Raw genomic sequence first — 16,664 nt, forward strand, 5'->3', positions numbered from 1 at the left:
CACTGTGGAGATCCTTCAGCCCCAGGCTAACATCAGGACTCCCATTCTCAAGCTCCTCAAGGTGGGAGGACCGTAGCTGCTGCCCACAGGGACATTCCAAGTGGATGTTGAGAATACCGATATGAGTGTGTGCCCCCAGGCAAGCACATGGGCATGCACCTAGCCACAGCATACGGAAAGACCACAGATATGCATGGGAGCTGTGAGAAGTGCAGTACCACTCCAGTAGGTCCATGTGCAGGACCTTACACACTTACCCTGGGCAGGAGGTGGTTCCATGCTGGGACAGCCTCCATCTTCGTCTTTCCAGAGGCCTCACGTGCCCTGACACAGGTGCCCATCAAGCTGTCACGCAAGCCAACACACGGGATCTGTGGGGAGCAGGGCAGGGACACTGAGAGGACAGAGGTGGGGGAGGGGACGGACACTTGTATATGTGATTGTGAATGTATCTGTGTGTATGCCCGCTCCCTGAGCAGGACACTTGTGGCGCATAGGCATGCTCCCCAAGACACTTCACACAGACTCATGTCCCTGTGTGTGACGGTTGTACACAGTCTTCATGGACCACTGCACTCTGAGACAGAGAGGCTGGAAGACCCCCAGGATCTAACCTGGAAGTTCCTCTAGGACCATGGGAGCAGCTGCCTGGTGTGTCCAGGCCAGCGTCTGCCCAGGCCTCCAGCGTGTCCCTCTTTCTCACAGATGCACTCCATCCGCAACCTGCCTTCTGTGCGGTCCCGTGAGCAGCACAGGGAAGACGGTGTGGAGGACATGACGCAGCTTCAGTAAGTGGGTGGGGTAGGGGGACCTCCTCGTGGGATTCCTGAACTCCCAACCCCGATGGACGCATCCAGAGCCTCAGTTTCCCCATTTGCAAATAGTGTCATGACGTGTCGCAGAAGCCAAGCGTGTGCACACCAAAGCTTTGTGAGTTAGACAGTCCTTGGTTCAGATCCCAGCCTTACCACATACCAGCTGTGCAGCCATGGACCTATCATTTCTCTGCTCCGAGCCTCAATTTCTCATCCACAAGGGAGGTATGATGGGCTGTGAAATGATGACAGATGTCATAAAGCCCTAAAGCTCTCCATCCATAGTAATTCAGCCTCAGGTCTTCTGCCTCAGTGCCCACCAGGGTTTCACAAAGTGGGTATGAGGTTTGCTACCCCATTGAACAGATGAAGAAACTGAGGCATAAGAAGATGAACGATCTTGCCCAAGACTCATAGCTGGTCAATGGCAGACAAGGGCTTAATCTCAGACACAGCTGACCATGACACCATGCCAAGTAGGGTGGAGCCTGTGCCAGGACTGGAGACCCTCACAGTACCTCATGTCCTTCCAGAGACCTCCAAGAGACCACTGTGCTATCCAACCTGAAGACCAGATTTGAACGAAACCTCATCTATGTAAGTCTGGGACTTGCCAGTCCAAGGACCTCCTTGGATTCTAGACTAGAGGTGGCCAGAAGGGTGGAGGGGAACCTGTGACCTCAGAGTTAAGGGACAGAGGGCCTGAGGCCTGGAGCCACTTCTGAAAGACATGTATACCTGTAAAGGCTTTGATGACTTCAAGGCACACGAGCTACCTGCTTCTCTGTTCTAGACAGTGGAGGTTGACCTTGGCATGGAGCAGACATGCCTGCAGCCTGGGCCTGACCATGAATAAATGAGGCGGGCGGGAGATTACATGCCATCTTGGCCTGATTAAGGCCAAAGAGCCTGGTTCCATTCACACTCACAACTTTAGCCTGGGCAGAGCCTAGGGTTCATTCGAGCTCAGGCCCTCTTGCGCTGGAGAGGGTTAGATGATAGAGTGAGGCCAGGGAGGCACACATATGTCCCATTGGAAAGGGACTCCTTGCTCCAAAGCAGGAAGAGGGAGCCATAGATGCCCATGGCAACCGTGACGCTAAAGTCCCCGTCTATCAGCAGACCTATATCGGCAGCATTCTGGTGTCGGTGAACCCATACCAAATGTTTTCGATCTACGGGCCAGAGCAGGTGCAGCAGTACAGCGGGCGTGCCCTGGGAGAGAATCCCCCGTGAGTATCTGTAGGGTGCAGAGGAGTTGCCCTAGGGTGACCTGGGTCCATTTCTGAGCTTGGGGAGCCCCCGGATGCCTTTCAGCCATCAGTTGGGGATGAGTGGGAGTAGGCAACCCACAACTCAGTGCAGTCTCTCCCCAGGTTTGGCACGGTCTCCTCTAGAGGTCACTGTAGCTCTGACTGGGGGTGAGAGGTGGCTAGCGCGGGCTGAATTAGACCTGAGGCTGAATTGCTATGGTGGGTAGCGCTGGTGGGTAGCTCTGCTGAACAGAGATACCCCTTCCCCTAAGCCCTGGCAGCCTCGGGACTGTGGGAACTGACTGTCAGAGACAGTGATGCCTAGTGCTCTGTCTCACCAGGCACCTCTTTGCAATTGCTAATCTCGCCTACGCCAAAATGCTTGATGCCAAACAAAACCAGTGTGTCATCATCAGGTGAGCCGAGCTGCGCTCAGGTCGCTTTGCATCCAGACATCTAGATGGTGAGATGCGAGCCTATTATGAGTGCCCAGGAAGGGCACTGGGTCCCTCTGGGCCACCCCATGGCTTATGGGTTGGAGTGGGTGTGGAGAGGCCGAGAAAAGCTGACGCGCTGGCCCTGTGTCCGGCCAGTGGGGAGAGTGGTTCTGGAAAAACTGAGGCCACGAAGCTGATTCTCCGCTGCCTGGCTGCCATGAACCAGAGGAGGGACGTCATGCAGCAGGTAAGAACTACTGTCAAGCCAGCATGTGGTTGCCCTGTCTGCTTTGGATCGCCAGCCCACCCTTGCTGAGACCAGGCTCTTGACTGTGCACTTGGATGGAGGGAGACTGAATTCCAGATAGGCCAGCAGGGGTGGCTCAATGCAGGGCTTCTCTGTCTTCCATCTTCCCCAGGCAAGTGCCAAGGGACAGACAGGTAAGCCATTCTTACTTTCTAGCATCTCCAGCCTGGCCATGTCTTTCTGGTTATGGCACAGGACCACCATAGTCTCATACCCAGATGCTGAACAAGTTCAAATGTGGCCATAGCATGAGGCAGAGGCAGCAGCAGACTTCAGGTTTGCTGATCAGACATGAGAACACTAAATCCTGCATCCCGACACCACCCTTGGAAGCTCATCCATTCCCTCAGTAAAGGTTTACGGAGGCCTTACTGTGTTCTGGACTCGGAAAGGAATAGAGCATCTCATGACAATGTTTACAACTGTGTGGGAGTTACATTCCAAGGCAGGGGGTGGAGAAGAAGAAAATCTAAGTAACTGTGAAGTAAATTATGTATACTGGAAAGAATAGTATTAGTGTATGTGGAGGAAAGAGAGAGAGAACCAGGGAGCATCTTTATAAGCACGAAGCAGAGATGAGGCCCTGAGCAGACCTGAGAAGAGGGAGGAGGCCAAGGAGAGATCTTGTGCAGAGATGCAGGCAGGTTTAGGGTGCCCACAGGACATCAGAATGGCAATGTGGAGTCTGGATCAGAGAGGCCAGGGGCTCAGGTACCAGTGTCTGTGGCACTCGGTGTACAAGGATGCATTCAGGTGCAGGGCAAAGCCAGCCAGGGACGTGCCACAGTGTTATCCAGTCACAGTGTGAAGAGGGCTAAACCAAGAGTGACCACAGGCAGCGTGGATGAAGAGGAACTGCTGAGAAGAGGTGCCCATCAGGTGTCCACTCAGGTGATGGGAATCCAGGGCTCAGTGTCCAGAACCATGGCCTCTCAAACTTCCCAGCTGGCAAATGGCTATAATGTTACAATTGGTGGCCATCTTGGCAGGACCTCTTGGGGGTTGACTCATGCCCTCTCTGCTCTAGGCAGTTTTCAGTTTCTTCTACATGTCTAGGAGAGCCCATGAGGTGGGCAGGGAGAGATGTGGGCTCCATGGGTTCCTCCTTGGGCCGGTGTCTTCCAAACACCCTCATGGAGCCTCGTGGCCTCCCTTGGAAATGGTGTCTGGGATCACTTGCAGATTGAGAACCTGATGTCTGGGAAGACAAGTGACTTGTCCGGTGTCCCCAGATGAGGTGACAGGGCAGGGATTTACTTTCCATGGCAAGAGGTGTGTAGAAGACAAGTGAGGATGTGTAACATCCTGGGTCTGAGAGCTTCTAGGCTAGGCACACAGCATGAGGGCATTGGACAGGTCAGGTCTAGGGTAGTTTAAGGCATGGCTGGATCTAGGGTCTTCACCCACTGGGCATGCCTTGACCCACCCCCATACACTCTGGTCAGCAAAATGGTGGTGTGGTACCTCCCTCATTTCAGGAAAAAGGTCCATCTCATTGAGTAGCTTTGGCCGTGTATCCTCACTAGACCAATCACACAACAGGGGCCCTTCTCCTCCCTGCAAAGTTTATATACCCTAGGCCATGAGAACACCCCCCTCCCCCCGCCCACGGTTTTCTGGCTTCATGTCCCATGTCCTGTGCTGAGTACCAGGAGCAGAGAAGGTGCCGCACACCCCCTGGAATCTCCCAGGGACTCCTGGACTTAGGGACCGTATAGAACAACGCCCTACTACACTTGACTACTACTGAGCAGCCGCAGGCAACCCTGCCCTCTGCTTCTGCTGTTCTTTATCTATCGGGAGCTCTGCAGGCACCCCACTGAATGCAGATGTGAACAGCAGGAGTCACATCTGTGGGAACTGGGCCCCCTTCTTCTCCCCAAAACTTCTTCCTGAAGACATGATTTGTTTCTTTTTTTTTTTAACTTTATTTTTTTTTATGACCATCAGTGTTTTACCTGCATGAATGTCTGTGTGGGGGTGTCGGGTCCCCTGCAACTGAAGTTATAGACAGTTGTGAACTGACATGTGGGTGCTGGGAATTGAACCCAGATCCTTTGGAAGAGCAGTTGGTGCCCTTAATCTCAGAGCCATCATCTCTCCAGCCCCTGAAGACAAGATTTAACCAGAGAGAATGCCCTATGCATACTAAGTGTATGTTCACCAGGTACTGTTTGGGACGCACTCTTCTGGACCTGGAGGCCCTGGGCATGCCGCAGCCCCTCTCTACAAACCAGTTTCTGAGTCTCTGAGACAGCAGTGATGTTAGCACCTATGGATAGGATACGTACATGAACCAAAATTAGGGCGTGGGGGCACAGACCTACTGTCCAAGTACTGAGGAGGCTGAGATAGCTGGGTCATGCCTGGACTATATAGTGAGATCTTGTCTCAAAATGAAAAGCAAAGGCTGTGGGTATGTCTCAGTGGTAGAGCATTTCCCTAGCATGTGTGACACAGTCTTGTGTTCTATACCTAGAACTAAGGGGGAAAAAAGGTAGAATGTGTCTGGCACACAGTAGGTACTTTTAGGTGGGTGCCCCAGTTAGTATGATCACCCTGGGTGGCTCTGCTCATGAGATGCTAAACTCATTGTTTTTACCCATTTAGAGAATTTGGGGGGGCCTGTTATGCATCCATTGGCCCTGTACAGAGAATGAGACTCAAATGTGCAAGGAGACAGACACCTGCTCATCCACAGGGCTGACTCTCTATAGGGACACAGATAATATCCAGGAAAATGGATTTGCTGAGGCACTGAGTACCCTGAGGAAGAGAAGCCTTGGGAGGCTCCCTGAAAGAGGAGAGAAGCATGCAGGTGCTGCCAGGCACAAGGATCAGCGGGTGCAGATGTCCTGAGGCAGGGATGGATCTAGATGTAGGGGGGCTGGTGAAGTGGGAGGGACAGATTGGAGGAGGGGAGGCAGGAAGAAAGGAGACAGGGCTGGGCTTGGAGGTCAGAGCAGGGCTGTGATAAGGTAGGTGCCACAGTGGTGGCATGGGTTCCAAAGAACACCTTGGTGACTGTGCTGAGCCTAACAGGAGAGGTAAGGGCAAGGAAGTGTCAGAGAGGAACCTGGAAGGTGGGTGGCGGGAGTTGGGTGTGAGGCAGAAAGAACGGGGCATCCCTGAGCCTTGATGCAAGACGCGGGCTACACGCCACACCCTGAGGCCACGCTGCAGCCCCTTGACCTAGGGTCTTGGAGGCTCACAGGATTTGCAACAGGGACCTAAAAGGGTTCACCAGTGTCTCCACAGACCAAGGCTCCTGGCCTCCTGGAGGAAGAGGTGCCCGGTCTTGTAGTGAATCACTTTTGTTGTCTCTTGTTTCTGCTGCGGCTTCACCAACACCCCTGAAGATAAAGGTATGCAGGTTGCATGTTTGGACCATGGATAGCATGGTCAGAGGGCCGGACCATGGGGCTTAGAGCTAAGCATGAGGGTGGGGCTTCTAGGGACAGAGGAGACTTGGGATTCTAGAAGTCCACTTCAGGCTGCCCCTCCAAAGGGAGGGTTCCCTGGGAAAGCCTCTGTTTGGGTATGTTGAGTCATGCCCTGACCGCAGTGACCATCTCTCCCATAACCTTTCCTTCTTGGTCCAGATTCTGGAGGCAACGCCTCTCCTGGAGGCCTTTGGTAATGCCAAAACCGTCAGGAATGACAACTCGAGCCGCTTTGGGAAGTTTGTGGAAATCTTTCTAGAAGGGTGAGTAGGGCCCGTGGTAGATGCCCAGAGGCCTTGCAGAGCCCTCCGTGGCCTACAGCAGCATCCAAAGTTAAGTGAGCCACCTCAGTCCCCAAAAGCTGACTGTTTTTCCCCCAGGGGTGTGATCTCCGGTGCCATAACCTCTCAGTACCTGCTGGAGAAGTCAAGGATCGTGTTCCAGGTAGGCAGGCCACAGGCCTGGGTGGTGGTACCAACACTTGGAGCCCAGCTCGGGGCTGGGGGTAGTGGATTGTGAGCAAATATGTGTATACGTGTGTGTGTGTGTGTGTGTGTGTGTGTGTGTACCTGAGCCTGTGATCTGCCACCTCCCTTCTTCTACCCCAACAGCTTAGTTGGCTCATCCCTACCAAGAAATCAACAGATTGTTCCCTGCCCCAGGAACATAAGGGTGCATGTGTGGCCCAATCCTTTGCCTCCTCCAAGTCAGGCTGCCATGGCCTTCACTCAAGGAAGCCATCTTATTCTACACAGTCCCTCATACCCTATCACAACCCCATCCTTAAGTGCTTCACTTCTCATCTGTGAAACACATTACCCTTTAAGTAACTAAATGTCTCAGGATAGTAGATGGGTTCTATGAGATCGGTCCCCATGGTACCCCATGGGGCTTGGGGCTCAAGAAGACCTCAGCCAATTGGGCCAAGTGAACCATCTGAAGGCTTGTGTGCACATCTGGGCCAAAGAGATGCATCTCCAGGTGTACGGGTCTGGTTTACATAAGAGAAAAACAGGTGGGTTTTTCTCCAACAAAGTAAGGCCAGCACCCCATCATACCAAGATGCTCTCAGATCTCACCCCAGAGATGCCAGCCGACCTCAGGTCCCTGTGTATGGACATTTTTATGTGCATAGCTGAGCCTGGCTGAGTGACTGGGGGCTCACTCTTTTATGCACCCACTTTGCCTCCCTTTCAGGCCAAAAATGAGAGAAATTATCATATTTTCTATGAGCTGCTGGCCGGCCTTCCAGCCCAACTGCGGCAGGCCTTCAGCCTGCAGGAGGCTGAGACCTACTACTACCTGAACCAGGTGAGCATGTGCAAAGGGCTACCCAGCTACCCAAAGCCCCACAGCTCCTGGTAGTTAGGACAGGAACATCGGGCCTCAGTAGAGAGAGGAGCCCACCTGATCTTTCATCTCTTCAGAGCCCAGAACAGAACTAGCCAAGGTGATGGTACTACCTGCCCCCTCTCTGGAACTCAGTTTCCTTTTCTGGGAAATGGGGACAACATAGCACCATTATATAGAGGTGTGGGGGAGGAATGCATGACTTGGTACTGGCCTATAGCCCATCCTCCATTAACGCTAGCTGTGGTTAGGGGACAAGCTCCTGTTCCTCCTCATACAGTCTGTGGAGCTGTCCTGGGTCCCCTCAGAACCTCCTGGAAAGCAGGACATGACGGGCCCTCAGCTTGAGAACTGGACACTGACCCCATCCCCTGCCCCACACCAGGGTGGGAACTGTGAGATCGCTGGGAAGAGTGATGCGGATGATTTCCGTCGTCTGCTGGCTGCTATGGAGGTGCTGGGCTTCACCAGCGAGGACCAGGACAGTATCTTCCGCATCCTGGCCTCCATCTTACACCTGGGCAATGTCTATTTTGAGAAACATGAGGTAAGAGGTGCTCAACCTGCAAGGCCACACCTAGGCCTTCGAGCTTCCTCCCTGGCTACCCATGGCTTCTCCTGCTTGGGCATATTCTTTTCTTGTGATATGTGAGAATTCTTTATATATGTTAGAAAAGTCAGATGATTATTTTTAGATGACAGAAAACATATCCTTCATGTTTTGATTTTGTTTACTATAAATTTGGTATTTTTCTTTAGGGGTATCGCTATGTAGATTATTCCAAAATTACCTTTAAGCAGTTTATCAATCTTTTCTTATACGTTGTAGATTTTTTTTGGGGGTCATTTTGAGACAGACCTCTCTCTCTAGGCTGGGGATGGAACATGCTTCTTGATAGAGTGCTTGTGTAGTATGCAAGAAGTCCTGAATTTGATTCTTGCCCACCCCCCATAAAATCAAGTGGGTGCCGCACACTGCTAGGTGGAGGAAGGAAGGACCAGAAGTTTACGTTCATCCTCAGCTACACATTAACCTTGAGGGTAGCTTGGGCCTCATGAGACTCAGTCTCAAAAAAGTAAAAAATAAATAAATAAAAGCACTTTGGGGCTCACATGGTGGAAAGAAAGAACTAACCCCTGCAAATTGTCCTCTGACCTCCATGCACGCAGGGCATGTACACCACACATAAAAGCAAAACAGATAAATAAATGTTTCAAAATATTTGTTTGTTTTTTAGAGATAAGGTTTCTCTGTGTAGCCCTGGTTATCCTGGAACTCACTCTGTAGACCAGGCTGGCCTCGAACTCAGAGATCCACCTGCCTCTGCCTCCTGAGTGCTGGGATTAAAGGCTTGCGTCACGATGCAGGACTTAAAAATCTTTTTAAAATTGTGCCCAAGAGGTGGCTCAAGTGGCTAGGAACATTTGTGACGCTTGTAAAGGACCCGAATTTAGTTCCCAGCACCTGTGTCGGGCAGTTCACACCAACTTGTATCTTCATCTCCCTGGGATATGATACCTTTGTTCTGGCCTCTGTAGGTATCTGCACCTACATGTGCACACACACAACTAAAAATCAAGTAAGTCTTAAAATAATCCATTGTAGTAAAGTATGAGGTAGGAATCCATTTAATATCCAGGTGGTTATGCAGTTGTCCTTTTCCTGATTTGAAAACCAGGTACTTATTGTGTATACAATTGCCAGATGTATTTATGCCTGGTTCTAGACTTTAGCATTCTGTTGTGTTAGGTCTGGATTTTTGTTTTGTTTTGCTTAAAACAAGGTCTTGCTAATAGTTCTCCTGCCTCAGTCTTCCAAGTTCTGGTACTGTAGGCATGTGCCTCTCTAGCTGGCCCGTGCCAAGAAGTCTGTCTTTTAAACTGTCTGTCTGTATGTGTGTGCAAGTGCTCAAGGAGACCAGGAGAGGGGATTGTATCTCCCAGAGGCAGTAACAGATGGTGGGGAGCTACTTGATGTGGTGCTGGCAGCCCAACTCAGGTCCTCTGGAAGAGGAGCAAGTTTTCTCACCTGCGTCTCCCCATCTGTGCGCATGTACATACCTGTGTCATGGAGGCTAGGGGTCAACACTGAATAGCACATGTACATACCTGTGTCATGGAGACTAGGGGTCAACACTGAATAGCACATGTACACACCTGTGTCATGGAGGCTAGGGGTCAACATGGAGTACCTTCTACTGCCCCCACCTTATGTTTTGAGACAGGGTTTCTCACTGAACCTGTAGCTTGCCGTTTCCAACTGACTGGCCATTGAGCCCTGACATCGATCTGTCCCTTCAGTGCTGGGGTTACAGATAAGCAGCACCAGGCCTGGCTTTTCCTGAGGGCTGGGGTCTGAACTCAGGTCCTCACGTGTGCGCAGGTTTATCCTCCTGCCTCCCCAGTTCCCGATCTTCTAATGTGCGCCGTCTGTCTGCACACACTGTACCTGGAGCCCGTCTGTTTTGTTTTGCATACTTATTTTGGTGTTGAGGATGGAACCTAGGACCCCACACATGCTAGGCGAATACTCTACTCCTGAGCCACACCCCACAGCAGGCTGTTTTAATGTCTGTGGTCTGTTTCTCCTACCTCAGAGAGCTTCCTCGACTTCTTTTCCAGGCTTTCTCTGGCATTCTAGCTTGTTTCTGTTTTTATAAGAACTCCAAACTCAGCCCAACCAGTTTAGCTCGGGCTTACTGCTCTGGTGTTTTCCATAGACAGATGCCCAGGAGGTGGCCTCTGTGGTGAGCGCCAGGGAGATCCAGGCTGTGGCCGAGCTGCTTCAGGTCTCCCCTGAGGGCCTGCAGAGGGCCATTACCTTCAAAGTGACTGTGAGTCTGAGGGTCCTGCCTCCTGATAACGGCCTATTCCTCTGAGGTCGCAGCTACCTCTCCCTGCCCTGCCTCCTCTCAGGTCACCTCTCAGTCAGATCTGGAGAGGTGGAGCCTCACTTCAGGTCTCCTCATGGGCTTTTCCCAACCTTGATTCTCTTATTCTTCCACTCCTGCCAGTGTGTCTGGAGGGGGTGTGGGGCGGGTGGACACGGGCACACATGGCATGCTCACCTCCAGGAAGCCTTCTCCAATCCTGGCTGGATCAGAGCTTCCTCTAAGGCATCAATCAGTCCTTCCTCTTCCAGGTGATCCCAGACTGATGTCTTCTTATGCCTGTCTCCCCCACTACACTAGCAACCCCCTCCCCTGCTTGAGCGGCCAGGTGCAGAGAAAGCATTCTGGCCTGCTTTGGCCAGCAGTGAGCTTGAGACCCATCGCCCATCTGTCCAGTGTGCCTTTCCCATGCTCCTGAACCCCCAGCCCTCCAGGGGCTTTCTGAGGCATTGGCCAGCCAGCTGTCACTCAAAGGTCACGTTCTTCCCAGGAGACCATTCGAGAGAAGATCTTCACACCCCTAACTGTGGAGAGTGCCATAGATGCCAGGTGAGGCTGTGCCCCTCCTTGCCCAATTCCCAGACCCCTGGTGCCTCTGCCTAGCCCACTCACCCCCAGCCCAACACGGCCTCTGCTCCAGGGATGCCATCGCCAAGGTCTTGTACGCACTGCTGTTTGGCTGGCTCATCACCAGGGTCAACGCTCTGGTGTCTCCAAAACATGATACGTTGTCCATCGCCATCCTGGACATCTATGGCTTTGAGGTAGGGCTGAGTGGGACCAGACTGGGCCTTACCCTTAGGAAGCTACTCGGTGAGGCTGGCGGGGGACAGTGTGTAACAGGCTTATGTGACCACAGCTCTGACCTGTAGCTAGCACTGGGGAGCTGGTCAAGGGTCAGAGACAACTTTCCAGAAGAAGGAAGCATCCCTAGGTGAAGGAACACTATCTGTAGAGGTCAGAGGCATGGGAGGACTTTGTTTTGGGGAGCCAGTGTTGTTGTGGGGGAGACTATTGTACTTTGTGAGGACAATGTGGGAAAGGCTGAGTAAAACTTCCATAGCAAAACCCACAGCATACACTAACAAGGCACAATTGTGGGCCGGGCAGCGATGTTCATCAAGCCGCTCCATCCAAAAGCCATGTAAGGCAGGTATTGCCAAGATCCCCCTTTTACACACAGTCAGAAAGTGGCAGAGCCAAGACTGGAACCCAGGCAGAAGGCCTGGTGGCCTGAGCCTCTGGCTCTTCTATGGGTCCCATCTGGTGTGCAGAGGGCCTTACAGGGTCTGGGGCCAGGGTCCAACTTTTTGAAACTACAGTCATGAAATTCAGGGAGTGGCCTGGGCTTGGGCCTGGAGAAGGTACACAGGGCCATGATGGGGACCAATGGGTTGTTGACCAAGGAGAACCAGACCTAGCCTCCCATCTGCCCGGCAGGACCTGAGCTTCAACAGCTTTGAGCAACTCTGCATCAACTATGCCAACGAGAACCTTCAGTACCTGTTCAACAAGATTGTCTTCCAGGAGGAACAGGTGTGCAGCCTCCTGCTTGTCCATCCTTGCTGGTCAAGGGCCTTCCAAAGAGTACCAGGAAACATGGAGAAAAAGGCCTGAGAAGCAGGAGCAGCATGTATGAGGCCTGTGCTTTGAGGGAAAGTCCTGGGTTGCTGAGCCTAGAGAGGAGTTCTCTTGGGACCTTTCTCAGGCTCTTCTGACCCAGGGAGAGGGAAAGGGAGGTCCTGAGGGTCCGTGTTGCCCTGGTAGGATGCTGGCTCCATGTTACAGAAGGCAGGAGGCAGAGAGAGGTCATCCTGGGTGGAGGTGGCTGAACCCACGCTATTCACAGGAGGAGTACATTCGAGAGCAAATGGACTGGCGAGAGATCGCCTTTGCCGACAACCAGCCCTGCATCAACCTCATCTCCCTGAAGCCCTATGGCATCCTGCGCATCCTGGATGACCAGTGCTGCTTCCCACAGGTGAACCTCAGATGCTTCTGTGGTCCCAGTCCCAGTCTGGTAGACTCCCTGCCTGAGGTCACCCTCCGTGCTCAGGCCTGGGGCAGGAAATGTAGCGTTAGGACATCATCTAGAGCAGGGGTCCTCAACCTTCCCAATACTGCGACCCTGTAACACACAGTTCCTCATGTTGTGGTGACCCCCCAACCATACAATTATTTCCGTTGCTACTTCATAACTGTAATTTTGCCACTGTTATGAAACATAATGTAAATATCTGTGTTTTCTGATGGTCTTAGGCGACTCTTGTGAAAGGGTCATTTCACACACACACACACACACACACACACACACACACACACACACACACAAAGGGTCGCGACCCATAGGTTGAGAACTGCTGATCTATGGTCATTTGGAGTGACTAAGGTTGGAAGTTCCAGGTGAGGTGACCTGGGTTGGGGCTACATACTCTGACTTAATTAACACAGGGTATGATGTCGGTGAGAGCGTATAGGCAGCTGGAAACCAGCTGCTTCAGCCACAGCTGTGGGCCTCGCTCCCAGGACTCAGTCAGCCTCCCGTGACTGTGGGCTGTTCTTCTCCCGCACCTTCTGGGGAGCAGAGCGATCAGGGCTAGAGAACTTGGCACTGGGCCAGGAACAGGTGCCCAGATCCCCCTGCCTCCCTCCCCTGCAGGCCACAGACCACACCTTCCTGCAGAAATGCCATTACCACCACGGCGCCAACCCACTCTACTCTAAGCCCAAGATGCCACTGCCAGAGTTTACCATCAAGCACTATGCAGGCAAGGTCACCTACCAGGTGAGAGTGGAGACAGCCAGCAGCATGAACTCAGGTGCTGTCCTGCAGGCTGGAGAGAGGATCGCAGTGTGGGTCTCTCCATGATCCCAGTTCTGGCACTGTCGCCCCTGGGCTGTGTGGCCTTGGGAAATGGCTTAAGTTCTCTGAGCCTGTTTCCTCGTCTGAAAAATGGGGCTAATAATGTCAGTTTTCTGAGGTAGAGATGAGACTTGAGGTAGATTTGACAGAATGCCTGTTACAGATAATGGTGTCATGTGGCCTTTATTATCCAAGTCATAACATAGAAATTCACACTTGTGTCTCCATTTGGACCTTATTTTCCTCATCTGCAGAATGGGTAGAAGGAAGTGAGGCCCAGTCTGGGTAGTACCCACACCCCAGAAAGAGTGAGCAGGGTGGAGCAGATGAGGAAAGACCAGGACAGAAGGCAGACAGAAGTCTGGTAGAAGATGAAGGAATGCAGAGGACTGGGAACGAGCCTTTGATGCACCTTGGCTTCATACAGGAGTGGGTGAGTGGGGCCAGCCGCAGACCTGCCAGTCTCCTTTTTCAGGTGCACAAGTTCCTGGACAAAAACCATGACCAAGTGCGTCAAGACGTGCTGGACTTGTTTGTGCACAGCCGCACGAGGGTAAGGCAGCCTGGCCTCGCACCTGCCCTGCCCTGCTGGCCTCACACCTGCCCTGTCTCACACCTGCCCTGCTGGCCTCACACCTGCCCTGTCTCACACCTGCCCTGCTGGCCTCACACCTACCCTGCTGGCCTCACACCTGCCCTGCCCTGCTGGCCTCACACCTGCCCTGCCCTGCTGCCTCACACCTGCCCTGCTGGCCTCACACCTGCCCTGCTGGCCTCACACCTGCCCTGCCTGCTGGCCTCACACCTGCCTGCTGCCTCACACCTGCCCTGCTGCCCTGCTGGCCTCACACCTGCCCTGCCCTGCTGCGCCTCACACCTGCCCTGGTGGCCTCACACCTGCCCTGCCCTGCTGCCCTCACACCTGCCCTGCTGGCTGCCCTCACACCTGCCCTGCTGGCCTCACACCTACCCTGCTGGCCTCACACCTGCCCTGCTGGCCTCACACCTGCCCTGCTGGCCTCACACCTGCCCTGCTGGCCTCACACCTGCCCTGCTGGCCTCACACCTGCCCTGCTGGCCTCACACCTGCCCTGCTGGCCTCACACCTGCCCTGCCCTGCTGCCCTCACACCTGCCCTGCTGGCCTCACACCTGCCCTGCCCTGCTGGCCTCACACCTGCCCTGCCCTGCTGCCCTCACACCTGCCCTGCTGGCTGCACACCTGCCCTGCCCTGGTGGCCTTGCCCACATTCCTGGCAGCACCTGTTGCTCCTTACCTGATCCAGCCTTACTAGCTCTACCCCTGGCTCTCCCCAGTCCAAGAAAGGGGAGCCCCCTGGCCTGGTTTTGCTCCTTAACTCACCCCTGCCTCAGCCACCTGCCATGGGCCCCACCGCAGTCCCTCCTGAGACCCTTCTGTCCTGGTTCGGTGTTAACCAGCTTACCACTGAGACTTAAGTTCTGGATTCTTCCTTTATGTTTGAAGCCTGACCCTCTGGGGAGTGCATAGGGGCCAAGTTTGGGTTCCTTGGAAGGCCAGCCCCACTGTTCATCAGCAGGTGGACCTATGACAGAGGACTGATTGCATCCCCTCCCCTGTGGGCCCTCCTCTTCCTCCTCTGTCAAACCGGCCAAAGTTCCTGACCAGGGCCAGGTTCAGAGCCAGTGCTGTGTGCATTCCCCGGGAAGAAAGGGAAAAGCCGCCATGCTGTGGGCTGGGTCCTCTGGGAGGTGCTGAGCCCATATGCAAGCCAGGATGGCAGGGACATCTGGAGCCAAGTTGTTTTTCAGAGCCTTTCAGTCCAGGGACTAGACGCCTATGTTTGCGTCCCGGCTCCGCCCTCAACCTGCCGCTTCTGTCTGTCTGTCCTGTCTGTCACTGGCTTCCAATCCCTTGGCCCCTCCAGGTGGTGGCACACCTCTTCTCTAGCCATGCTGCGCAGACTGCCCCGCCACGACTGGGCAAGAGCAGCTCCATTACCCGACTCTACAAGGCTCACACTGTGGCAGCCAAGTTTCAGCAGTCACTCCTGGATCTGGTGGAGAAAATGGAGAGGTGGGTGGGGTGGGAGAGCCGAGCACCCAGCCCCGCCCCCCTTATCCCACGGCCCTCAGTGGATGAGCGCTCACCCTCTCTCTCTGAGATCTCACACAACCTCTCCCACCTCCGCCCAGGTGTAACCCCTTGTTCGTGCGCTGCCTGAAACCCAACCATAAGAAGGTGAGGCCCCCGGGAAAGTCAAATCCTCCTGTGAAGTGTGACACTGGGCAAGTGGCTTGCTTGGCCTCTCTGCACCCCTACCTGCCCGCCGTGGGACTACTCACCCCTGCCCTTGTACCCGAATGGATGGTATGCCGATGTCCTCTCTGGGCATCCTTCCAGGAACCAGGTCTCTTTGAGCCGGATGTGATGATGGCGCAGTTACGCTATTCAGGGGTTCTGGAGACTGTGCGCATCCGCAAGGAAGGCTTCCCAGTGCGACTCCCCTTCCAGGTGTTTATCGACAGGTACTTCCATCGGGTAATTCACCGCTGCAGGCCCCAGTCCAAGCCCCCACAGCCAAGCAACATAGGATCTGTCACGTACTGTTGCTCAGGCTGTACACTATACAAAACACGTTAGAGTTAACATGAGAAATATATTTGTTGTGTTGTGTGTTTTCTTTAATTACATGTATTCACTTATTGGGTGACTACATACTGTGAATACTGTGTCAGCATGTGTGGAGGTTACAGGACAATTTTTGGGAGTCAGTTACTCTCTTTCCATCATGTGGCAGAGATGAGTTCACCAGAGAAAAGCTCAGGTTGTCAGGCTTGGTGGCAGGGACCTTTGTTTTCATAGTTTTTGCTTCTGTGTTGAATCCATCTAGGGGGATTTTAACAGCCATTAGGACAAGCTCCAGCAGGTGTCAGCAAAGGTTTTGTTCTGCTGAAATAGTGTTTTATGGTTTTGACACCTTGAACTAGTTTTGAGTGCTGTGAGCAAGCCACCTACTGGACCACACCCCCCAGACACAGGGATGGGGTAACATCAGGCCCTCAGGCTGAGTTTGGTCCCCCCCAGGTACCGCTGTCTGGTGGCCCTCAAGCTCGGTGTGCCAGCGGACGGGGACATGTGTGTGTCATTGCTCAGCCGGTTATGCACAGTCACTCCAGACATGTACCGTGTTGGGGTTAGCAAGGTGAGCTCCGGAGACCCCCACATTCAGTGATAATCCAAGGGGTACCCCAGAGCCATCCAGATGCCTGAGCCTGGGATGCTAATTCACCTCAGCTCTGCTCAGGTGGCTTCCCCGATGTCTG

General features: G+C 53.5%; 1 protein-coding gene across 1 annotated transcript in view; it reads left to right on the forward strand.

The window, feature by feature from the left end:
• Myo15a (myosin XVA) overlaps positions 1-16,664 on the forward strand; it is a 54,214-nt gene that overhangs the window by 4,625 nt on the left and 32,925 nt on the right. Inside the window, 21 exon segments of the mRNA XM_028856522.2 lie at positions 706-788; positions 1,349-1,412; positions 1,938-2,047; positions 2,410-2,484; positions 2,662-2,752; positions 6,172-6,177; positions 6,415-6,518; positions 6,636-6,699; positions 7,453-7,566; positions 7,991-8,152; positions 10,326-10,439; positions 10,987-11,045; positions 11,137-11,260; positions 11,937-12,032; positions 12,346-12,477; positions 13,156-13,281; positions 13,835-13,912; positions 15,266-15,414; positions 15,534-15,579; positions 15,742-15,866; positions 16,426-16,543. Coding sequence (XP_028712355.1) covers positions 706-788; positions 1,349-1,412; positions 1,938-2,047; positions 2,410-2,484; positions 2,662-2,752; positions 6,172-6,177; positions 6,415-6,518; positions 6,636-6,699; positions 7,453-7,566; positions 7,991-8,152; positions 10,326-10,439; positions 10,987-11,045; positions 11,137-11,260; positions 11,937-12,032; positions 12,346-12,477; positions 13,156-13,281; positions 13,835-13,912; positions 15,266-15,414; positions 15,534-15,579; positions 15,742-15,866; positions 16,426-16,543 — 2,040 coding nt within the window.

The sequence above is a fragment of the Peromyscus leucopus genome, chromosome 8b, assembly GCF_004664715.2.
Source record: "Peromyscus leucopus breed LL Stock chromosome 8b, UCI_PerLeu_2.1, whole genome shotgun sequence".
Taxonomy (NCBI): domain Eukaryota; kingdom Metazoa; phylum Chordata; class Mammalia; order Rodentia; family Cricetidae; genus Peromyscus; species Peromyscus leucopus.